The sequence below is a fragment of the Brienomyrus brachyistius genome, chromosome 24, assembly GCF_023856365.1.
Source record: "Brienomyrus brachyistius isolate T26 chromosome 24, BBRACH_0.4, whole genome shotgun sequence".
Taxonomy (NCBI): domain Eukaryota; kingdom Metazoa; phylum Chordata; class Actinopteri; order Osteoglossiformes; family Mormyridae; genus Brienomyrus; species Brienomyrus brachyistius.
The window spans coordinates 1644419-1669258 of record NC_064556.1 but is presented as its reverse complement, the minus strand read 5'-3'; the positions used below and the strand labels follow the sequence as shown (position 1 = coordinate 1669258).

At 47.8% G+C, this 24840-nt stretch overlaps 1 protein-coding gene across 2 annotated transcripts in view; it reads right to left on the bottom strand.

Annotated features, from left to right (window-relative positions):
• The window catches only part of LOC125720189 (mitogen-activated protein kinase kinase kinase 11-like), a 31539-nt gene extending 7213 nt beyond the window's left edge, over positions 1-24326 (bottom strand). For both annotated transcript variants that reach the window (XM_048995369.1, XM_048995370.1), the window contains exons 1-6: positions 22511-24326; positions 6025-6205; positions 2467-2615; positions 2088-2263; positions 1428-1668; positions 357-467 (exon numbers count right to left, since the gene is read on the bottom strand). In XM_048995369.1, coding sequence (XP_048851326.1) covers positions 357-467; positions 1428-1668; positions 2088-2263; positions 2467-2615; positions 6025-6205; positions 22511-23228 — 1576 coding nt within the window. In that variant the 5' untranslated portion in view covers positions 23229-24326. The remainder of the gene's footprint in view (positions 1-356; positions 468-1427; positions 1669-2087; positions 2264-2466; positions 2616-6024; positions 6206-22510) is intronic.
• Positions 24327-24840: the final 514 nt, after the last annotated feature.

The following is a 24840-nucleotide window of genomic DNA, read 5'->3' as shown; positions in this document are numbered from 1 at the left end:
CCAAAAAGTAACAAATCTGAATTATTCTCCTTATCTATATATTACACTTTCAGATTCTTCGGTGAGTAAATAAATTTAGCATTAATGTATGTATTTGGGGCACGTAATGGTGGCGCGGAGAATCGCGCCGGTTCATAAACTGAGCGATAGCTCCCCCGTGTGGTGGAGAGTGAAAGCGCAGTATGAATGCAGTATAACTATAAGCAGAAGCGGTGATGTGGCTCTGTGACACCGCTGGCGGGGAAAGACGGGTGGTACGACGCACTGGCTTGTGGCGCTCGTGGTGTACGAGTGAGTCTGTGGGGTGGAGGGGGAAAAGTAGAGGGTGGTGGGCGGCGTCCCGGAGCATGACTCACGCTGGATAGCCCGAAAGCGGGGGCCGAAGCAGGGGGGAGACCCCAGGTCCAGAAAGTTTATTCGTTTTTCCGGGCCTGGAGACGCCTGCACTGTGATCTTATGAATGAAATCTAAAGAACAACAGAAAAAAGCAGTTTATGGCTAGAAGAAATTAAAGGACAATAAAAGGAAAGGAATGCGGGGGCTATGGGAGATTGGGGGGGGGGCTAAGTGGGTCAGATCAAAGCAATACAAAGGTGACAATAAAATAACATATAATAGCATGAGGGTGGAACCTGGCCGGGCAGAGGAGAGAGTTATAAACGAGGTCTGTAGCCGTCAGAAGGCTGCTGGGCTCTCATTGGTCTGACTCTCTCTGCAGTGGCTTGGGATCGAGTCCTTATCTTACTAATAAATTCCGATAACAATAATCCAAAAAATCCCTGAGCCCTGTCACAATGGCTTCCCACGCCGAGCTAGTTTCTGTGGGACTGTGCGGAGGGCCGGGCCGGGCTGGGCCAGGCCGACGCGCTCAGCTTTCCTGCGAAGGTTAGGCGGCGTGAAGCAGAAAGGGCAGCTATTCTGGGCCCAGTCCAGCCAGCGCCGAGGGCAGGAAGCCTGCTGGCGGGGCGGGATGGATCTCCCCTTTCATTACGGCCGCAGAGCGGGCCGGAGCGCGGCGGGCGGCGGGCGGAGCGCGGCGGGCAGCGGGCGGAGCGTGGCGGGCAGCGGGCGGGATGGATCTCCCCTTTCATTACGGCCGCAGAGCGGGCCGGAGTGCGGCAGGCGGCGGGCGGAGCGCGGCGGGCAGCGGGCGGAGCGTGGCGGGCAGCGGGCGGGATGGATCTCCCCTTTCATTACGGCCGCAGAGCGGGCCGGAGTGCGGCAGGCGGCGGGCGGAGCGCGGCGGGCGGCGGGCGGAGCGCGGCGGGCAGCGGGCGGGATGGATCTCCCCTTTCATTACGGCCGCAGAGCGGGCCGGAGCGCGGCGGGCGGCGGGCGGAGCGCGGCGGGCAGCGGGCGGAGCGTGGCGGGCAGCGGGCGGGCAGCGGGCGGAGCGTGGCGGGCAGCGGGCCGGCCGGCCGGCGTACCCTGTGGCATGCTGATCTTCTCGCTGCCCCTGAACTTCAGCTTGTGCTTCTTGAAGGTGCCCTTGCGCTTCTTCACTTTGGGCTTCTCCTGGTTCATGTGCAGGATCAGCAGGCTGAGCTCGCGCTCGAACACGTCCTGCTCCCAGCGCGCCAGCTGCTGCTCCCGCTGACGCAGGAACTCCTCATGCGACTTCTGCTCCAGGGCGGCGCGCTGCAGCTCCTCCTCTCGGCAGTGCAGCTCCTGCATCGGGGCATGCTGCTGTTAGCCGTCTCGACTGCCCCCACCCCCAAATGCAGCCCCCCCCCAAAAATAATACCTGCTATTAATGCACACCATTTTCACATTACTGTTTCATTTCATTGTATTTGTTTATTTGCAATTTTTAAAAATATTTGGTTACATTTTATATTAACTGCACCTTTGTAATGCGTTCATAAAACATTCATAAGTAGCATGTAAATTTACCATAACATCCCGAAATACTGTAACAGCTGTAATAGACATTAATAATAAACAGTATATGGTTAAAAGGTTTCAATATTTATTATCATATATTGTTTATTTTAAAGTATATTATAGCTGTTAAGGTATGTTACACCCCCCCCCCCCCGCCCCATCCTATCCCCCCGAACCACCCTGTCATATACCCCCCCCCGCACCTTCTCCTTGGCCCGCAGCTCATCGAACATGCCCTGAATCTCCAGCTTCCAGCCGTCCTGCAGCGAGTGGAAAGAGTCCTGATGCATCTCGTCCAGCGCGCGCTGTTCCAGGGCGCCCAGCTGGGCCAGGACAGCAGCGAAGCTCGGCCGCCGGTGGGGGTCCTGGTCCCAACACTCTGCGGAGAACGACGACCGCGACTCTCATCACCGGGCGCGCCCTGCATCGCCACGGCAACCCGTCGCCTCGCTCAATTTAATCTACACAGGTATTTATCAGAGTAACACAGCCCCCCCCCGTGCCCTGACAGGATGTAAACAAGTGCACTCCTCCGACGTATGAAGCACGGAGGCAGATGCTGGGGAAGGTTGGCGCTGGCACCTGTCATGAGCTGCGCGAAGGGGTCCGGGCAGGTGGACGGCACTGGGAGCGTCAGCTTGTTGACGGCCACTCCGTAGGCCACCGCCAAGCAGTCGATGCCTCTGTAGGGCACCTCCCCCGTCAGCAGCTCCCACAGTAACACGCCGTAGCTGCAGCCACACACACGCACAGCCAGGGGTGAGTCCGGCCAGCCGACGTCGGGACCAATTTCAAAACAGACTTTTTTGAGCAATAATTTCACTTCTGTAATATCTGCGCGAATCCACCCACTGTGGTGCGGATCCGGTCACGGTCAGCTCCGAAACAGCTCAGAGGCAGGATACCGGCCACAATATCACACTACGGGGCACCCAGAGACAGCTTTATGTTTTTGGACTGCTGGCTAACTGGAAGAAAGCCTTTGAACATGGGGGGCAGGAAAACATGCACAAGGTGGGGGCAGGCCTGTAGTGTTAAGCACTGGGACACTGCGTCAGCAAAATCTGTTTCATTTATCTGATCTGTTTCATCTGTACAGTAAAACTTCTGGAACTGAATTTCCAAAACTGTAAATAATTCATTTCTGTCCTCTGCTACTTTGTTTAACTGGAGTAAAATAAAAGATATGCAGTATATGCTAACTGGCTATTCTGAGAGATAATTAGCATTTCCATTTGCTATGCTCGCAGTGCTGTAGTGTTCCACTTACAAATTTCCAGAGTTCCAGATTTTACCAAAGACCACGGCAAAATTAGAGCACCCTGCAGACCTGTTGACCCCCGTTCATTAATTGTAATCATATCTTCCTATACATTATTAATCAGGGCCCCAAAGTGTGAAAGCTGTGACCTAGTGTGCTATATTTGTAAAATCACAAACTTTTTAGCTTGCTTTGCACAAACTGATAACCTGATTTTTTTTTCTCCCAAGAGTTTTTCCGCAGAGTAAAAGATCTGTATTCTCATCTCATCTCCGTGCCGCTTCTCCTGGTCGCCATGGCAGCATGCCAAGCTGAGCGGGCCCCGCCCCTTTTGTCACTGTCACCGGTGCTAGCTCCTTCTGAGAGATTCCCAAATAACACCTTCTTAAAATCCACAAGGCGCCTCAGCCAGCTCCTCTCGAGCTGAAGGACTAACGGTTATATTTCATGGTTCCTCCGGAGAGTCAATCCGCGCAAAATTCTCCAAATTAACCCTTGAAGAGCAAAAAGCAAACAAGGCTCATTATCTTGGATTAAACATAATGGAAAGATATTATTCTGATTCAGAAGCTCTGTTCTGATACCTAGGGGGGGAGCAGTGGCTAGGCCTAACACTACCACTAACCCTAACCCTCACACCTCTGGGACCCGGGTTCGAGTCTCCGCCTGGGTCACATGTGTGTGGAGTTTGCATGTTCTCCCCATGTCGTTGTGGGTTTCCTCTTGGTACTCCGGTTTCCCCCCACGGTCCAAAGACATGCTGAGTTTAACTGGAGTTACCAGATTGCCCGTAGTTGTGTGTGTGAGTGTGTGAGTGTGTGAGTGAATGGTGTGTGAGTGTGTGTGTGAGTGTGTGTGTGTGTGAGTGTGTGAATGGTGTGTGAGTCTGTGAGTGTGTGTGTGTGTGAGTGTGTGGTGTGTGAGTGTGTGTGTGAGTGTGTGTGTGTGTGTGAGTGAGTGGTGTGTGAGTGTGTGTGTGAGTGTGTGTGTGTGTGAGTGTGTGTGTGTGTGTGTGTGTGTGTGAGTGTGTGAGTGTGTGTGTGTGTGTGAGTGTGTGAGTGTGTGTGTGTGTGTGTGAGTGTGTGACTCTGCCCTGCGATGGCTTGGCGCCCCATCCTGGGTTGTTCCCTGCCTCCTGCCTGTAGGTTCTGAATCCCCCTGTGAACCTGAATAGGAGGAGTGATTACAGAAGATGGGTGTTTTGATATCTGTCGTTTGCTGCATTCCTGTACCCCGAGCAGAGCCTGTCCTTGCCGGGACCGTTTCTGCGGGCCGCAGACCATATTAACCTGACCCACCACCACACTCCTGTGAAAGGACTGGCTGAACAGCGACAGAAAGAAAACACAAACGAAAAAAAAGGACCTATCTGACTAGGAAGTTTAGCCTTTTTAATTCTCTTCCTCAAGCCATGAAAACTGTTCAAAAACAGCAGAAGAGCTCTCGTCTGAATTACGGCTCACGCTCTCCTCCTTTCGCTTGCGGTCCCCACACGGCTTCGCTAACAAACAGACGGACGGCATCAGCACTTCCCCTGAAGGTCCTCCAACTGGCCAGCTGGCGGCCGCTTCCATCATCCTCCTCGACGTGACGTTTCTCCACACCTTGATCGCCCAGAAACCACCTGCTGTCTCCCCCCCGTTCCTCTAGGTCTTCAAAAAACACTGCAGACATCCTCCTATTCTTCTCCTCTTTGATCAGATTCCCCCGTCTGCCTCTGTTCCGTCTACATTTACATGAAAAGTTCTTTTAAGACCCGTTACACCACTACTATTAATGCAAATCTCAACCCTCTCTGTCTCTCCTGTAAAATAATGTCCTTCCCCTAACCAGCCTGCATCTGAGGCCAGGTCAGCCCAGTCCTTCTCTGCCTCTCTGCCAAACCTGCACCTAACTTCTCATTCTCCTCAGCCGACGTTGACGTTCCACCATTTGGTCCTTCCCATCCACTTTGCGATATATTTGTCTTGACAGCACGGAGATATTTTCCCTTGCATCTCTCCATTCCAGCTTTTTCTGTCAGGTTCTGGAAGCCTTTTTCAGTACCTTGAATGTTACATTTTTACTTCTCTACTGGATCCATCGATGACATCATCAATATGCAGTTTCCCTTCACTGTCACAGCAAACTTTCCCTTTCTCTACCTCCCTCCGCTTCCCATGCTAGACGCTAACCATCACCGGACTCCATCTCCACTGAATGTGCCAACTGGACGGAGAGATGAGAACTAAAACAATGTCACTCAACGCGGTCCTCGCAGAACCCCAGCTGGTCCGCATTTTTGTTTGGACTGTCTGGCAGGGAGCTGGGAGGAAGCAAAAATGTGGGCTGTCTGGCAGGGAGCTGGGAGGGAGCAAAAATGTGGGCTGTTTGACAGGGAGCTGGGAGGGAGCAAAAATGTGGGCTGTTTGACAGGGAGCTGGGAGGGAGCAAAAATGTGGACTGTTTGACAAGGAGCTGGGAGGGAGCAAAAATGTGGGCTGTCTGGCAGGGAGCTGGGAGGGAGCAAAAATGTGGGCTGTCTGGCAGGGAGCTGGGAGGGAGCAAAAATGTGGGCTGTTTGACAGGGAGCTGGGAGGGAGCAAAAATGTGGGCTGTTTGACAGGGAGCTGGGAGGGAGCAAAAATGTGTGCCGATGGTCCCCGAGGACCGGGTTGAGAAACACTGATATAAAAGATATTTCTGATTCCTGATTACCCTCTGCACAGAGCTTCAGGCCGTAGAGCTCTTTTCACCTAGACTACGTAGTTCTTCTGTGACTTATCATCTTGCATACTTCATGTGAAACATTTCTCAGACAGGTTTCCCCTCGCTCTAAGCAGATCAAATAAAGCCACCAGGCCACCCTTCCATGTGTCACGGTGCCCTAATCCTCTCACCTCCACACGTCGCTGCCCCTGGAGAAGGTGGACGTCTTGATCACCTCCGGCGCCATCCAGGCGTACGTGCCCGCCGCGCTCATCTTGGTGGTCTTGTGCCACTCCCGCGCCAGCCCAAAGTCGGTGATCTTCAGGGTCTTACCCTCCATGTTCTCATTCCCAACGGGCTGAGCAAGCAGAACTGCAGGCAGAGAAGAAAATCGGCGGATCTGAACATCCAGGGAGTCACAGTCACAACTGACCTGAGATCTGAAGCTCTATTTGCTATTTGAATCATATTCAGAATTTGAATCATATTCAGAATTTGAATCATATTCAGAATTTGAATCATATTCAGAATTTGAACCATATTCAGAATTTGAACCATATTCAGAATTTGAATCGTATTCAGAATTTGAACCATATTCAGAATTTGAATCGTATTCAGAATGTATCCCAAATATAAAATGCAGCATAATTCACCAGCTTGTGTACTCGCTCTCTATTATAATCCCGAGTCACTTACCAGGCAGGGAAAATCACCACGGACCCCTCACACCCAGCTTACCACCTCTTTCACCTTCTCCCCTCTGGTTGGCGCTAGAGATCACTGTGAGCCAAGACAGGCGGGCACAAGAAAGGCCTCTTGCCACAAGCCATCGGCCTCAGAAACAGCCGCCCCAGCTGCCCCTTCCCCGCCCACTCTATACTCCACTGCTGTAAATAACACTCACGCTTCTTAGAGTATTGTTTTCTACATACTGCATTTATACTAGCAGTCCTTGTACTGATATGCACACCTGTACTTTCTATACGCTTATCGACAACACATCCACACTGCATATAGCAACTGGACTGTATCTCTCATTGCCTTGCCTCGTCTTCACAATGTATCTGCTGTCCGCATCAGACAAATTCCCTGTGTGTGTGAACAGACGCGGCCAAATAAACCCGATTCCGATTTCGATGACTCTAAATAGCCTCGACAGACACTGACTCGTTGAATTGCTGTGGTTCTCGAAAGCATTTTAAAAACAAGCAGAAGCTGCTTAACACTCCAAACACAACTGGGCGACCTTGTGCAATTTAACAAACCCTATTTACCGAGCTACTCAAGCCAGCCATTGCTGACTTATGCTATTTCAACATACCCATGTACATCAGGAGAGACCCTATATCAGGCCACACAGACCTCCAGTGACAATAACATTTTTTAAAAATAACAAAGAAGGTATGCATGCTCAGATTGTGATGTACATATTTCCTTAGAAATTACTAGTAAACTAGAAGCACTAAGGTATTGATCTGTCTCTCAGCAAGAAGCCCACTGCCCACATGGGAATCTGTCCACTTGATGTCACACAGCTGGGCTGCGTCAAGCATCTGACTGTTCAAATCAGCTGGGCAGACATGTTGAGAGAAGCGAGGCCGGAGAATGACAGACAGACAGGAATAATATACAGCCCCACCAGTAGAAAATGCGTAACGTCACAATGGGGAATTCAGATGAAGAACAATCAAGAGCAACGCATGCAGAGATATTTATAACTGTGTACTCTAAAACAAGGCCGAAGCCTATGAACAGGAAGAGATTTAAAAATACAAAGTGAGAAGAGCGTGGTAGCTGAAGTTTGGCATTCATAACGTCAGACTGATCTGTTCTCCATTACCAACTGCAGAAAATATAAGGAAGTATGAGAGACCAACTTCCTGAAAATAACTGATCTGAAATGTAACAGCAAATAATGATGAATTATCCTATTCGTCTGCAAGATGCGGAGAGCGGCGCTCATTCCACACTCCTCGCATACGGCACGTCCTTTAAAAGAATATTGCTTTGTGCTGTTCATTGCCATATCACAAGCATTTCATACGAAATTTGTTTTCATTTAGTGATGGCTACACATGTTCACAATCTCGTAAGGCGACATGAATTTAATCTAAATGAAATTAAATCGCGAGACTCCGTAAGTGTGAAAGCTTACGCATGGATTTCAGCCGCAAACCGTAAAATTATGACATTTGATCACAAAATAAAAGTCCAGTTTCAGACAGGAGCACACGGACGGACGGCCTTTTGTTTGATTCCTCTTCCACTTTTGACTTTTAGCTTTCGGCCCCATCGTTCAGTTCAAGCGGAATACGCCAGAATCGCAAGATGCCGCGGTGGCCTGTTCATTTCGGGACGCTAAAACCAAGGCCGACGAAAATGAAATAAACGGCTGTTTTCACAGACAAACAGGATCAGCGTACAGCTCCCTGCCAGCAGACCAGCTAACATGATTAACGTTAAAAAAAAAAATCTTCTCTCTGCTGGGAAAAAAAGCCTATCCCCCAATCACCATTTATAGCTCTTACATAAACAGCGGCAAGAAATGGATATTTATGGGTATTTATTTATACATACTGTAGCATTACGGGCAGCACAGCTTGCTCAGTGATTGGCTCACTCACTATAATTACGATTATTGTCATATCGAAGCATTTGTATTTTGATGGTTGTTTCGTACTTCATTAATGTTTTGGTGCTTCTGCCTGCTTGTAACTCTATTTAATTATACTGCTTTTTTCCATATCTGCCACGTAAATATCTCATTAGTCGTATCTCTGTCATACAAGTAGTTCTTCAGGATAAAATCTGCCATTTTTGTGCAGATTACCTTAAGTGCCACATATTAGCCTGGGGCTTATCAATGGCGGCTTGTACAGCAGCAGATTTTCACCAGAGAAGCAGAGATTATGTAATGGGTAATATATGTCTGCCGAGAGCTTCCCGAAAGACCACGCAAGATTTTTCCGCAAGGGAAGCTGGTTTTGGGAAGGAAGGATTCATTACAACCTTCCCCCTAATGTAATATAACTGAAAACAAAAGCAAGACCACACAAGCTAAACGCTAAACGAAGTGAAAAGTTAATTCCCGACCACAACAACACGTTCCTCTCTCTCCTTTATATCCCTCCCTCTTCTGACACCCTCTATTTTCCCCAAAAGCCCAAAATCAACACGCTGCACGTCACAGGAGAACGAGGTGGAAGAAACAGCGGTATCTCATTGTTCGGCCTCGCTCGCCCATTAGCCGCCGCACGCTAGCGTCAGAGTCTCTGTTCTCTGGGGCCGACCTGAAGCCCCTGTTTTGTACAATCTCTGGAACTTTTCTGCAGCTCAAAAAAAGGCAGGAGTTCGAAGGAAAACATCACTCTGAAAGCCTATTCTAAGTAAAACAATGCGAAGCGACACCCACGTGTAATGGAAACACCGAGGGCATAGTCAAATTTAAAAAAAAAAAAAAACGTAATTTCGCCTGAGCTGATTTGTGTTTAAACCAACTGCAAAACCTGGGAACGGAATTTATCTACTGAGTAATTACCTGCTCTGGGGGGTGGTACCTTTCAATCTTCAACATCGATGAAAGAAACAATTGTTTAAAAGAGAAAAGGGATTAAAGAGGGAAACAGTACGTCACACACCGTAAACATGACTTACAATGTGTTTCCCAAGAATGAGGAGAGAGGTTTATAGATCTGTAAGGTGAGCTGGGCCTGGAACTCGCCCCAGAGCCCCTGCTAAAACCTAAGCATGGGCCTTGACGGTTAAAGGCAAATTGCATCCAACACAAAGAGGTCCCTCCAAGGCCCCGCTCTGCGGAGCAGCTCGCTCCGCTCCCCGCCCACACATTCTCCTCGACGGGTGACGCAGACGCAGACCACCGCAGAAAATAACACAGCTGTCAGCGTGGCTTTTCAGCAGGTTCCGCGCGGATAACACACACCTTCGTCGGCTTACCCTGGAGTCCGTTCTGGAGGCCAAACGCAGCACAAATAACTTGCTGTTCCTAAAAGCCGAGGCCGGCGATCCAAAGGTCAAAGCAAAAGGCCGTGAACATCCAGCAGGCAAAACCCAGCACCCAAGAAACCTGTCAACCTACAACGCCGATTTTCCCGGTTACTATCTGCCTACCAGTCATGTTATTCTACACATGTAAGGCACACACACCTCAGAAAGCTCCCTTCACCATTGCCGGGAATCCACATTGTGAGATGATAAACTTTATCATATAGCAACCCATTAAATTAGCATAAAATAAATAACAAAAAATAGTCAGAAAGTGTTTCCACGAAGAGCGCATTACCAAAACCTACAAGAGACCGCCGACGACCTAAAGTCAGGCTTCCTCGTCATATATTACAGCGCTGGGAAGCAAAACTCACTCAGCCCTCATGATACACAACGGACATCTTATCGTTACATTTCCACAACTACACAAAAATTTTCTCGAAAACATATCCCATGGATGGAGTGGGTTTTGGACAGTTGCTGTCCAATTCAAAGAGACCCAGCCTGAGACTAATGCCAGCAGCCAGCCAAGTGTTTGGTCAGTGTGGATTTTTACTTTACCTTGTGGAGACTCAGGACAGCGCCCCCTATCTGCGTGGAGGGCCGTTCTCCCAAACCGGCGGCTGAAGCTTCAGAGCCGCACACACTAAGGGCTCATTCTCTGCCTCCCCGCCTTACCCTCCCTGTCTCTCTCAACCTCTCTGGCTCCCTGCCCCCCCCCTGCCCGTAGGCGAGGGGAGAATTCCTGGAGGGTGGGGGCTTTCCCAGGAAGAAGGGTAGCTTTGTCCTGGCAGGGCCGGGCCGCTAGCTGACGGGCAGGCTAACAAACTCTACACTCGGAGCACGAAACTGATAAAGGGAGAGCGAGAGAGACAGAGAGGGAGATACACACAGGGTAAGAGACTGGGTCAAGACTCACAGGGCAAGACACTGTCCACAGGGCGAATTAAACAGCAGATAATTAGGCAGGGCGGAGCACTTTTTGGAGAAGAGTAGGTGAGGTGCAGAGTCAGACCCATGTTCCCGAGGCACGGTGCTCGCCACCGCGAAGCCTCAGGTCCTGCTAGCCGGCTATGGCTTTGATGCTGAAGGTGGAATTATTTCCACACTGTACAGTGAATCAGGCCCCGGAGACAAAAAAAAAACCAGCGAGGAAAACAGAAAATCCTACAGCAGTTTATAGCGAGTCAGCGTTTCTTACTATTTGAGCAAGGCCGTCCCACGTGAGCTGACTCCACTGCACGGAAGAAGCCACACAGTGTGTTTCTGAAAAACGACACACTGACAACCTGCAGGAGCACTGAGGGACACCGAAGCTTCTCACGAGTGATGAGACCCTGGGCCGGCACACTGCGCCGTGCGGGATTACAGGGCCTCCTCCGCTGTCAGTCCGCCATCCCTGGAGAAAATCACCTACCCTGACAGAATACTTATTGTGGCCTGAGGGTCCCTCTGTTTCCTATTTAAAGTCTGCTGGCATTTCATGGCGTTCTTTGAATGCAAATACGTTTATTTACATAATTGCACCAGAGAGTGCCACACCGGGCAGCTGGAAGGGCAAGACTTAGGACGAGAGCGTAACCGCGATCGACTCCGCTGTCCTTGCTGCTAAAGAGAAGGACGACGGGAGGTACCACCTGCTCAGCTTTGAGTTTAACGGGTCAACGGTCCAAACCCAAAGTCTTTTATTACCGCGATGGGCTTACAGCTTGATGCCACAAAGCCCAGGAGGTCAAATGTGACGGGAAACCAGGCCTAAATGTTCCATAAGTGTATCGGCGTCCTACATATTCCGCTCCGAAGACGTGCGTGGACCTACACCATCACAAACAGGATGTGGAGAATGGGGCCTCAATTCAGAATAGGAGCCTCTCCATCTTATACAGCCTCTTAAGCTGAGAGAGGTCAAACATCTCAGGACACACTTTTAAATTAAGCCGTCTGTATTTCCACAGGGCCCTCTGCTCAGGGGCTAATTGTACCTCAAACACAAGCCGGTAGCAGATTCTAAGTATCCTTCACATAGGATTTGAAAGCACTAAATTGTGAATTTCAATTCATACGTGAGAACCCCACTCAGCGCAGACTGCCGGTGCTAATGGCCTGTGCTCCTTCTTTGATCTTCTTCGAGGGAGAACCGCCAGTCATTTTTATTCTCGCTTCCCTCTTGAAGTGCCACCGAGTCGAGTCGAAATAAAAAGTCTGAACCGTCAGGCGTTATTAGGCCAGTGACGAGCCAGTACCCGTCACAAAAAGAACCCGATTCTTTTCATGACGTTTTCACCAGAATGACACTTGCTGCACATTCAAACGGGAATTAGCATCAGTTCATCTTAGAGATGACAGCGTAATTGTGCCTTGTTACTAATATTAGTCAGTGATTAATGATTATTTTAAATAAAGAAAATCAGCCTTCTTGTCATATAAAGGGCATGACTCAATCATCCCTGCTGAATGTGCCGCAGCTCTCCAGTATGCTAATCCGACAGCTGCAAGTCTTCTTCCTGACCCTGTCAAAGCATCACCACAAAATCCGTGACGTAGCTTCTCCAAACGGGGATCCCGTTCCTGCCGGCATTCCGCATCATGATTCAAACACATTAATCACAACAGAAAATATCCGGGGTGAAAAACTCTAAAAGCAAAAGAAATGTAGAAGCTACTGGCACAAACTCTTATGCTGACCCACAAATCGGAAAAAACCCTACAAGGATTTATGCGAAATTCCGACTCCAAATGTCATCAAACAACCAACTGTAAACAAAGGAGATGAACACATAATTGTCATCCATCCATCCGTATTCTGAAACCGTTTGGGGGTCTGCAGCCTATGCCAGAGGCTATGTGGTGTAACCCTGGGTGACCATACGTCCGGGTACCAGGCAGGGAATAACCCAGGGTGACAATACGTCCGGGTACCAGGCAGGGAATAACCCAGGGTGACCATACGTCCGGGTACCAGGCAGGGAATAACCCAGGGTGACAATACGTCCGGGTACCAGGCAGGGAATAACCCAGGGTGACCATACGTCCGGGTACCAGGCAGGGAATAACCCAGGGTGACCATACGTCCGGGTACCAGGCAGGGAATAACCCAGGGTGACCATACGTCCGGGTACCAGGCAGGGAATAACCCAGGGTGACCATACGTCCGGGTACCAGGCAGGGAATAACCCAGGGTGACCATACATCCGGGTACCAGGCAGGGAATAACCCAGGGTGACCATACGTCCGGGTACCAGGCAGGGAATAACCCAGGGTGACCATACGTCCGGGTACCAGGCAGGGAATAACCCAGGGTGACCATACGTCCGGGTACCAGGCAGGGAATAACCCAGGGTGACCATACGTCCGGGTACCAGGCAGGGAATAACCCAGGGTGACAATACGTCCGGGTACCAGGCAGGGAATAACCCAGGGTGACCATACGTCCGGGTACCAGGCAGGGAATAACCCAGGGTGACCATACGTCCGGGTACCAGGCAGGGAATAACCCAGGGTGACCATACGTCCGGGTACCAGGCAGGGAATAACCCAGGGTGACCATACGTCCGGGTACCAGGCAGGGAATAACCCAGGGTGACAATACGTCCGGGTACCAGGCAGGGAATAACCCAGGGTGACCATACGTCCGGGTACCAGGCAGGGAATAACCCAGGGTGACCATACGTCCGGGTACTAGGCAGGGAATAACCCAGGGTGACCATATGTCCGGGTACCAGGCAGGGAATAACCCAGGGTGACAATACGTCCGGGTACTAGGCAGGGAATAACCCAGGGTGACAATACGTCCGGGTACTAGGCAGGGAATAACCCAGGGTGACCATACGTCCGGGTACTAGGCAGGAAATAACCCAGGGTGACCATACGTCCGGGTTCCCCTGGACACGTCCCCTTTCTCGCCCCCAGTCCGGGTGTCTGGCCGGTTTTTGAAAAGTCACTGGTTATTCTGGGTTTATCCCTGCAACTCCTAGGAGCCGTTGCAAGTGACAGTGTTGAACCAAGTGAAGGAAAAGGAACCGATTTTCAACACGTGGCAGCCGCTCAGTATCAGCACACAGCGTTTGTGTGGCTCCCGCACGCGCTTACGTTACAAGTGAAAGGATACACACATCCCTACGTACACACGCTGCTCGCGAGTGACGTCAGCTTCCGAATACCGCAGTCACTTCGACACTTTATTTTTGTAGTCGTGTGAACAGTGAGTCGTGTCGTTTGCTTGAAGTTTAACAAACTTTAGCTTAGCATTTTGTAGCTTTTGCTGAAAAAAAATAAAGTTACATACGTATGTTGTGCCAGTTGTGTGTAGAATGGAAAACAAGAGTTGAGTTAAACGTCAAAAATGCCAAAAATAACATTGTTCATTTAATGATGCAATGAAGGCCAAACAGCCCTTTTTTGGCTGCAGTGGATATGAATGGGAAGCAGAATGCATGGCGTGTGGTGTCACACCTTCCACTTCTGCTGCCGATAAGGGTGCATTTGATTTACAGGCGTACAGAAGCGCGTTAGCTGCTTTACAAAATTGAGATTCTTTTGTTCATTATTGCGAATGTTTGTAAATTAGGGTTCTTCTGCATGTTTATTGTTGACAAACATAAAAAAATTGAGCGAACTTCCCCTAACTAAAATATATTTACTAGAGTACCCCCCCCTCCCCATGATATGGAGGGGGGACATACAAACTCCACCCACACAGAGCCATGTGGCGACTCGAACCCTGATCCCAAGGCTGTGAGGTCACAGTACTGAGCACTGCACCATCATGCCACCCCGTGTGCATCTCACTGAAATACCATTTTCTTAAAGTGTTGATACTTCCATACTTCTTGCTTCTTATCATAAAGCCAGACCGAAAGACTAGACATGATGCATTTTCTTAATCCCATGACGGGAAATCTGGGCAGTAGGTGATCGGTCACTGAATGAACAATGCAGGGGGTGAATGACGGCAGGCCGAGGGGAAACATTACAAAACAGAAGAGGGGAAGGACAGTGACAGCACCTAACAATACAGACAGGGATTCTGTTCGGCCCCCACACCCCCACCTCCGAGGTGTTATAATACGGAACAACCTTGTCTTTAAAAAAAAATTTAAAAAACAGGAGAAATTACTTTCAGGCCTCTGAATAATAAGTTTTGAGGTTTTGAAAATGTGTTTTGGACAGAAAGCTCAGGGGTGGGCAGGTTGCCCCGAAACCCCTATTTCCAAACTAATATGGAAAATGACATCCTGACCTTTGCAAGAATGTATGCTTGGTGTCTGGGAATCTGCGGATCCCCCCGTTCAGAACCGACCACAACAGGAGAATAATCCTCCTTTGTTGGGAGAGTCAGCAGTGGATTCAGCCTGCAGGGAGACTTTCCCAAAGGCACCAAGTGCAGCTATAATTTCATATGACAAATACCCTAAAGATGTGGCTGCATTTACTGTATACCTTAAGCATCTGTGTAGGATTCAGTGGCATTTAACAGACTTAGATTAATAAGATGAAGAAGTAAGCATTCAGTAATCTGTAATAGATTACACGCTCAGGTATTCTCATTTAGACACTTCAGTTTTAATCTGAATTTCTTGGCTGCCCGCTCTTGTACACAGACTAAAATTGATAGTTTGATTTTGCTTTTACTGATTTCCACTGAATTTTACAGGACAGTGTGTACAAGGAGTGCAGTATATATAGTGCACAGTGTGTATGTCAGTGTACAAGACAGTTTAAATAGGGAGTACAGTATATGCAGTGTACAGTGTGGATATCAGTGTGCAGGACAGTGTGAATAGGGAGTACAGCATATGCAGTGCACAGTGTGAATATCAGTGTACAGGACAGTGTGCATAGGAAGTACTGTATATGCAGTGCACATTGTGAATATCAGTATGCAAGATAGTTAGAATAGGGAGTACAGTATATGCAGTGCACAGTGTGTATGTTAGTATACAGGACAGTGTGCATAGGAAGTACTGTATATGCAGTGCACAATGTGAATAACAGTGTGCAAGATAGTGAGAATAGGGAGTACAGTATATGCAGTGCACAATGTGAATAACAGTGTGCAGCAGAGTGTGAATAGGGAGTACAGTATATGCGGTGCACAGTGTGCATAGGAAGTACTGTATATGCAGTGCACAGTGTGTATGTCAGTGTACAGGACAGTGTGCATAGGAAGTACAGTATATGCAGTGCACAGTGTGAATAAGAGTGTGCAGCAGAGTGTGAATAGGGAGTACAGTATATGCAGTGCACAGTGTGAATAACAGTGTGCAGAAGAGTGTGAATAGGGAGTACAGTATATGCAGTGCACAGTGTGTATGTCAGTGTACAGGACAGTGTGCATAGGATGTACAGTATATGCAGTGCACAGTGTGTAGGATAGGATAGGATAGTACTTTATTGATCCCACAGTGGGGAAATTTGCGTGTTAACGCAGCTCCAGACAGCTAGTAAGAAAAGAGTTTACAAGAGTAAAAGAATATAAAAATACAAGAATAAGAATACAAATAAAAAATAATATGAAAAGATAGAGCACTAGTCCAATATAAGTAAATAATGCCTATGTGCACCCATACACCGTGTGAGATATGGGTAGTGGGTTGTAAGTGCAAGTAGTAATAAATATCAACTCTATAACTACTATATCTACAATGAACTACTGAGGTAGTGCTGGGTATTGGCATGTACATATATAAACTCGTTCTATTCACCTACATCCATACATACATCCATACATTATATACAGATAATCAGTGTATATCAGTGTACAGGACAGTGTGCATAGGAAGTACAGTATATGCAGTGCACAGTGTGTATGTCAGTGTACAGGACAGTGTGCATAGGAAGTACAGTATATGCAGTGCACAGTGTGTGTGTGTGTGTCAGTGTACAGGACAATGTGCATAGGAAGTACAGTATATGCAGTGCACAGTGTGTATGTCAGTGTACACGTATTGTCTACTGATGCCGGGCAATGGCAGCATCCACACAGCCACACATCCAGTTTCTGTAGTGACTGCGAGCATAAACATCCCATTAACCGTATAACAATATATCGTATGGTGTTTTTTTCTGTTTGACCAAATAACCCTTCATTCATTTATTTACTTTTCAATTGCTGGTAGTTAGTTAGTTACAGTAATTTTTTATTTACTTATTCAGTGACAGTGGTCATTTATTTATTTAATCATCATATCCTATTCATATTCAACTTAACAAAATTTTCTATTTAAGATGGGTTCAATGAAACGTAACTCCATCCTCTGTCAAGGAGCACCTGTGTGAGAAATGATCTGTGTGTGTGTGTGTGTGTGTGTGTGTGTGTGTGTGTGTGTTTATACCCTGTGACGGACTGACATGCCTTATGCACTGTGATTTCCAGAATCATCTCACCGCAACGTGATGCTGGTGAAGTGGGTTTAGACATTTTTTCCTGGTAATTGAAGCCGCAAACTGTAATGACATCTCCCTCCCCAGAGGTTGCGTGGGTCTCCGCTGTTGCCCCAGGTTCCCTGGCATTTTTCAAAGAGCTGATTTTCTGGTGGGTTGGCAGCTCTACCCTACGTGTTTGTGTTCGCACACTGCTATGGCATGACAAACACAGCGTGGGCCCAGCAGCCGTCCCACCGGATCAACAAGAGCTACACGGAGACATGGAACTCAAGTAAGGGGTGGTGGGTGGCTCAGTGGGTTAGGCTGCTGTGCCAGGAGCCGGAAGGTCAGCGGGTCAAATCCCCAGGCTGGCATACTGATTTCACCATTACTTGACTACCACTTTTCCTCAACTTTACTTGATTACCCAATTTGCTCCAGGGCCTCACTGAGTCTGCCTTCTTAATTCGTAATATTTATAATTTATATAATATATTGTTTGTATACTGAGTTCCTTGTAGAGCCATTTGTAATTTTGGCATTGTAATATTTGTATTATTTGTTATTGGTATTTAACTTGTTAATTATTTTCTTACTGTCCGGGAGCAAAAGGCTCCCCAGAGATCAATAAAGGATTCAGAATCTGTGATGTGAATCTTAAAAATAAGGCAAACTATGTCATGTGACTTTACAAGCAAAATGAGCGAGATCTCATCAAACCCTACCAGACCCATCCTCATTTGTAAAGATATTTGGCGATTCCAAATATTGCATTAATTTCATTAATTAACATTCAATTAAAATAGCTATCTCCTTTAAAACATGCTGATAATTCTATATTGATTCTGCATTTAATAAAGGCCCTTCACTGTGACGTCAACAACGGGCTGCTAACATCGGTAAAGGTGAGGGCTCCGGCAACAGACGCGTCACGCTTCCCAAGGAGGGCTGGCGTCTTTAATTAGAAAACACCCGGGGTAGATCGCAGGTGTTCGGCAGGTGTTGGCCTAATGAATATGTAAATCAGAGTGATGGCAGCAGCCACCTGACTCAGGCCCTGACTGTAAGGTACGAAGCAAACATAAGGAGAGGAGGTGATTGGCCGGAAACAGAGATCACGTTAACGTCAGTGAATTATCCTCAGTTCTGCTGGTGCGAGATGACAGATGTAGCTTTGAGACAGCAACACGCGCATTAACATGCTGCTCCTCGTTAATTACAGACACGCTCTTGGTAAACATGCCCCTTTGTCCCTCTGTCCTTCCAGTGTCCACAGCCACCAATAAAAAAATTCAGGGTCCAGGTCATCCGGAACGCAGAACAGGAAGCAAGGGGCTCGTGGTGGGAATCACCCTGGACAGGATACCAGGATACACGAAGTTCAAACTCATAGAATCGCGTACACTGCAATATTCACATAACCGTCTCTAACATTCCGGAGGGACAGCAAACAGAATCACATGACATGGGCGGGGGGGGGGAATGGGGGATTTTATTCGAGCATTGGAGCAAAGAGATGGGCTCTAAAGCAAAAGATGACTGGCCGTCTTGGCATGAGCACACGGGGGAAGCAGACAGGAAAACAAAACAGGTATCAGGTCTCTGGAAAGGCTACGACCGTGTGCAGGAACAGGCATCGGCCAGTGGGACTGCTCCCAGAACCGATAGAGAAAACAAAACCACTGTATTTCATCAATAATAAACCGGCAGTGTCTCCGGCCCGGTCACCCGAAAGCTGGCAGTGACAGTCTCAGAAGACGCGTGAGGGAACTGCTCTACTAAACCTCCAAGCATACAAGCTGTTCGGGCATCAAATCACTGCAGGTGACACGGAGGGAAACAGTGACTTACTTCAAAACAGAGCTTAAGACAAGCCTCAGAATCCGATTTACATGAAACCACAGAGAATCGATAAGTTTCAATCACAGAAACTGCACACTGCAGATGAAAGTGAGAGGTGGGAGAGAGGATAGAAAGGGTAAGAACATTTCCATCTTAAGGGGGGGTTGGGTGTCATAAGATACTGGTGAACAGTTAAGTTTACCACATAAAAGATGTTTTATTTCATATGTGATTTATGGATGAAACTCTAAACCTAGCAGGCACATACATAGCACACACACACAGAGCGCACATACGCAGTGCACACACACACACACATACAGTGCGCACATATGCAGCACACACACACATACAGCGCACACATACGCAGTGCACACATATACAGTGCGCACATACACAATGCACACACACACTACACACAGTGCGCATACACATAGTGCAAAGACACACACAGTGCGCACATAGACAGTGCACACACACACTACGCACAGTGCACACATTCACTACACGCACAGTGCATACACACACAGTGCAAAGACACACACAGTGCGCACATACACAGTGCACACACACACTACACACAGTGTGCACACACACAGTGCAAAGACACACACAGTGCACACATACACAGTGCGCACATACACTACACGCACAGTGCATACACAGTGCAAAGACACACACAGTGCGCACATACACAGTGCACACACACACTACACACAGTGCGCACACACACAGTGCACAAACACTCACAGTGCATACACACACAGTGTGCACACATACTGTAAAATATACCTCAGTTATATCCTGGGACCAGTGATAAAATAATAAGCAATTTTAATGCACAAATACTTCTATACGAGTACATACTCTATATAATTGTAAGTTAACACACATTCCTAAAAATGTAAATTTCACTGTCCAGATTGACACCCGGCATCACCCATCATTTTATGCATACAGATTATGGTGCGGGTTTGTAGTATCATAACTTAAATGTAAGTATTTTAAAGGCATCTCGTCTTTATAAACCTTAAGAGGTTTGATGTTTAGATGAATCAGTGTCACACGTCCACCAGCTAGATAAAAACACTGCACTGACTGCCTGTGCAGACGCAATGGTGATGGATGTGGTTTCATATGTGCTTCTGAAGGGTGAAAACATCAGACCTTGATTAAGGATTTGTGAACGTTTGCCTAAAGATGTTTGGATTCAGTGGGGAGTAACCAAATTGCCCATAGCTGTGTGTGAGTGTGCGTGTGTGAGTGAATGGTGTGGAAGTGTGAGTGTGTGAGTGTGCGTGGGTGAATGAATGGTGTGTGAGTGTGTGTGGGTAAGTGAATGGTGTGTGAGTGTGCGTGTGTGAGTGCGTGTGTGAGTGTGCGTGTGTGAGTGAATGGTGTGGAAGTGTGAGTGTGTGAGTGTGCGTGGGTGAATGAATGGTGTGTGAGTGTGTGTGGGTAAGTGAATGGTGTGTGAGTGTGCGTGTGTGAGTGCGTGTGTGAGTGTGCGTGGGTGAGTGAATGGTGTGTGAGTGTGCGTGTGTGAGTGAATGGTGTGTGAGTGTGCGTGTGTGAGCGTGCGTGTGTGAGTGAATGGTGTGTGAGTGTGCGTGTGTGAGTGAATGGTGTGTGAGTGTGCATGTGTGTGAGTGAATGGTGTGTGAGTATGCGTGTGTGAGTGAATGGTTTGTGCGTGGGTGAGTGTGCGTGTGTGAGTGAATGGTGTGTGCGTGGGTGAGTGTGCGTGTGTGAGTGAATGGTGTGTGCGTGGGTGAGTGTGCGTGTGTGAGTGAATGGTGTGTGAGTGTGCGTAAGTGAATGGTGTGTGGGTGTGCGTGTGTGAGTGAATGGTGTGTGTGTGTGTGCGTGTGTGAGTGAATGGTGTCTGAGTGAATGGTGTCTGAGTGAATGGTGTCTGAGTGAATGGTGCGTGCATGTGTGAGCGTGCATGGGTAAGTGAATGGTGTGTGTGTGTGTGCGTGTGTGAGTGAATGGTGTCTGAGTGAATGGTGTCTGAGTGAATGGTGTCTGAGTGAATGGTGCGTGCATGTGTGAGCGTGCATGGGTAAGTGAATGGTGTGTGTGTGTGTGCGTGTGTGAGTGAATGGTGTCTGAGTGAATGGTGTCTGAGTGAATGGTGTCTGAGTGAATGGTGTCTGAGTGAATGGTGCGTGCATGTGTGAGCGTGCATGGGTAAGTGAATGGTGTGTGTGTGTGTGCGTGTGTGAGTGAATGGTGTCTGAGTGAATGGTGTCTGAGTGAATGGTGTCTGAGTGAATGGTGTCTGAGTGAATGGTGCGTGCATGTGTGAGCGTGCATGGGTAAGTGAATGGTGTGTGAGTGTACGTGGGTGAGTGAATGGTGTGTGTGCGTGGGTGACTGAATGGTGTGTGAGTGTACGTGGGTGAGTGAATGGTGTGTGTGCGTGGGTGACTGAATGGTGTGTGTGTGCCCTGCAATGGGTTGGTGCCCCATCCTGGGTTGTTCCCTGCCTTGAGCCCATAGCCTCCGGGATAGGCTCCGGACCCCCCGTGACCCTGAATAGAATAAGCTTTTTCAGAAAATGGATGGATGGGTGGATTCAGTGGATTTTACTGCATCTTGGTATCTTCTGTTCTCTTTTAAAATACATGAGTGTGTAAAAAATGAAACTCCAAATCTTGTAGACTTGGGAGGAATTCAGCTAAGCTATGATTACGGCAGTGTCCATTCAGGCGACGCCTTAATTATAAAGCTCACGCGAGCATAACAGCGCTGCTTGGAAAGACGCGGCAGCTGCTGAAATGTCCTGGAACTGTGGGACGTCAGCAGCAGGTCCCCCACGCCTGGGCCCTGTAGCAGGCCTGTGGACCTGCAGTGTCTCATTCAAAGCACGGTGTCAGTGTACTTAAACCAGTCTCTCATGAGATTAAGGATTAGTTTTTCATTCAGAGAAATGTGTTATTCCATGTACTGAGTTGCTCAGTCATTCTTGCAGGCTTTTCTGAGCTGTTTATCTGAACTGTTTTTAGCAATATTTTTCCTATATAAAACCTAGAAATATCTTAGCAGTAATACTAGTTATGATAGCAAACAAAAAATAGTGAATTTGGTGCAACAAGCAAAATCTCCGAACACCAACAACCTTGAATAATTAAGATTATTTAGTCAGATAAATACGTCCAAAAAATTGGAGCATTACTGTCCATTCCAGCTAAGATTTAGTGAAAGCTGTAATAATGTGCTAGGCTTTTAAAAACCTTTTTTGTTAACCATACCTGTGCAAAGAAATGACTCATTTATGCAATGCAGGTTTGTTTGGTCCAATACTTATTCATCTGAACCTAGTTCATTTACAGTCCCTTCTACAGGTATATAACTCCTAATGAGCTTGATTTTTAAGGACTCGTCTTGGTGGGAATTTACGTCTGCGTATGTGCTAAGCAAAGTTTAATTGTGGAGCGAAGTCTAATACGAGGGGCTTACCGTTGTTGGACTTCAGGTCCCGGTGGATGAGGGGGACGATCGCCCCGCTATGGAGGTACAGCATCCCCCTGGCGATCTGCACAGCCCAGTTGACGAGGATGTGCGGAGGAATGCGGCGGCCGGCCAGCGCCCGGCTTAGGGGACCGCCGGCCGCGTACTCCATGATCAAGCACATGTTCGGCTCCTGCAAACAAACACCCTTGAGGGTGATGATGTTCGGGTGCGTGAGCATGGCAAAGAGCCGGGCCTCCCGCCGCACATTGTGGGATGTCACGCTGATGTCCTCGTCGGGATCCTGGCGCGCCGCCTTCACCGCCACCAGCTCCCCTCGCCAAGTGCCGCGGTAGACCTTGCCGAACCCGCCCACTCCGATCACCTCTTCCAAGCTCAGCTCAGCGAAGTCCACTTCCTCGGGCTCCAAGTCCTTCGCGGCCGCCGGTCCCTGAAGTGTCCCGTTACAGCTCGGCTTGTAGGAAACATAATTAGATGGGAAGATGCCCACTTTGTTGTTGACCTTGCCTGCCCACCAGCCCTCATCCCCGGATATCTCCGAGTCCAGTGACAGGACCTCCACCAGGTCGCCCTTGCGGAGCGTCAGCTCATCCTTTCCGCTCGCTTCGTAGTCGAATAAAGCGGTCCATAAAGGGTTGGTGAAATTACCCATCGCGGGCTGTTCTACACTTTTCCAGCTAGAAAAGATGCTTTTCAGGGGCTCCATTAAACTGCTCGCTCCGGATTTGCTCTCTGTTGGATATTACGCGGAAAATACAGAACTTCCAAACACCTATTTCCCTTTCGCGTCTGCCTATTGATCTCATCGGGGACCTGTTCGGACATTAAATCGCACATTAAGGTATAACACAGAGATTTGAGTTAAAATGCATTAGGACTCTGGACCTCACATGCCAACCCTCGGTTTAGGTGACAGACGTCAGTCAAACGCGCACCCAGTCCGCTTAAATAAATCTGCGTAAGTTTAGTTGCTCGGTTGCTTTCATTTTGCTCCCATACGAGTGTCTGTCTCACAGAAACGCGTATTTACACGCGTTTTAATCCAACTTTCCGAGCCATAATTCGAAATGAAAAGTCCAATTGCGATTGCACTGCAGAAAATTAACGTTCACAATCAAATAATCTGCCACATAATCGATGTTACAACAGTCAGTGTTTCAGTCCGCTGTAAAGGATCATAAACGAAACCCAGTGATATAAATTGTAAAAACAAGAAGATTTTAGTTTTTCCACCTTGGGCTTTGATTCGCCTGTTTATTGCCAGTTTTGTTACTAGTTATACAGCTTAGCAGGAAACTCAGAGAGGTGGAGAAGAATAGCAGGAAAGAGGCATTCAGCTCGGAGCAAGCTTGCAAAAAGTTCGAGCTGCCAAATGCGCACTTTAACGCCACAGATGAGTTAACGGTACCTGCGCAGACTTGCTGCAGGCTTTCCCAATATCCTCTGGCACATCCAAATCCACAATTCTGCATTTCTATGTCATGTTGACTTCGTTCCCACGAGCGGCACAGTCGTTGCTGAGCAGTTTTTTTTTTATTTATTTCAATTAAATTTTAAACAGGAAGAACTATACAAAGTTTCTCGGTCATGTTTTTTTTTCTGAAGCAACCGCAATAATAGCTCCTTTGATGCATCGCGCGTCATCGGCTTCTCCTCCACGGGGATAGTTACACGTTTTGCCGGTCCCTGCAGATGGAGAGACAGCGCGCTAACAGCCGTATCTTCTGCCGCCGCGACTGCATCCCCCCTTCGGCGCGTCCAGCCGCTCCACGTATCCGCTTGCAGTCGAAAGGGTGGGGTTTCGTAACTTTTTTCCGACAGGAAAAGAATCAGATGACAACAATATCTCGACTCTTTCTCGTATAGAACCAACAAAATCAATGCAGTTCTCACTTTCTGACAAATATACTTTACCGATGAGTAAATATATAAACCCAAATATAGTTTGTCGGCGTATATATATATACTTATCTGGAAGTAGTCTAGTGTCAAAGTATCAGTAACAATGTGATTTTCTTATGTATCCAGATATTTACACAAATTATGTTATTATTATTATCATTATTATCATTATTATTATTAGGCATGTTACTGTTGTTGGAAATAATTCACAGCTAGATTACATCTGTGTATACATGGCGCACCTGTCATGTAATACTCAGGTTAAATTAAACTTGTTAATATGAGTCAGTCTAAAATTTTAAACACGCCTATATAGGTATTATATATGTGTCGTATGCAGGTATATAACTTTAAATTGTGAAATATGCTTTTCAATATTCATACTAAGCCTTGTCAATCAAGTAATTAAAAAAAAT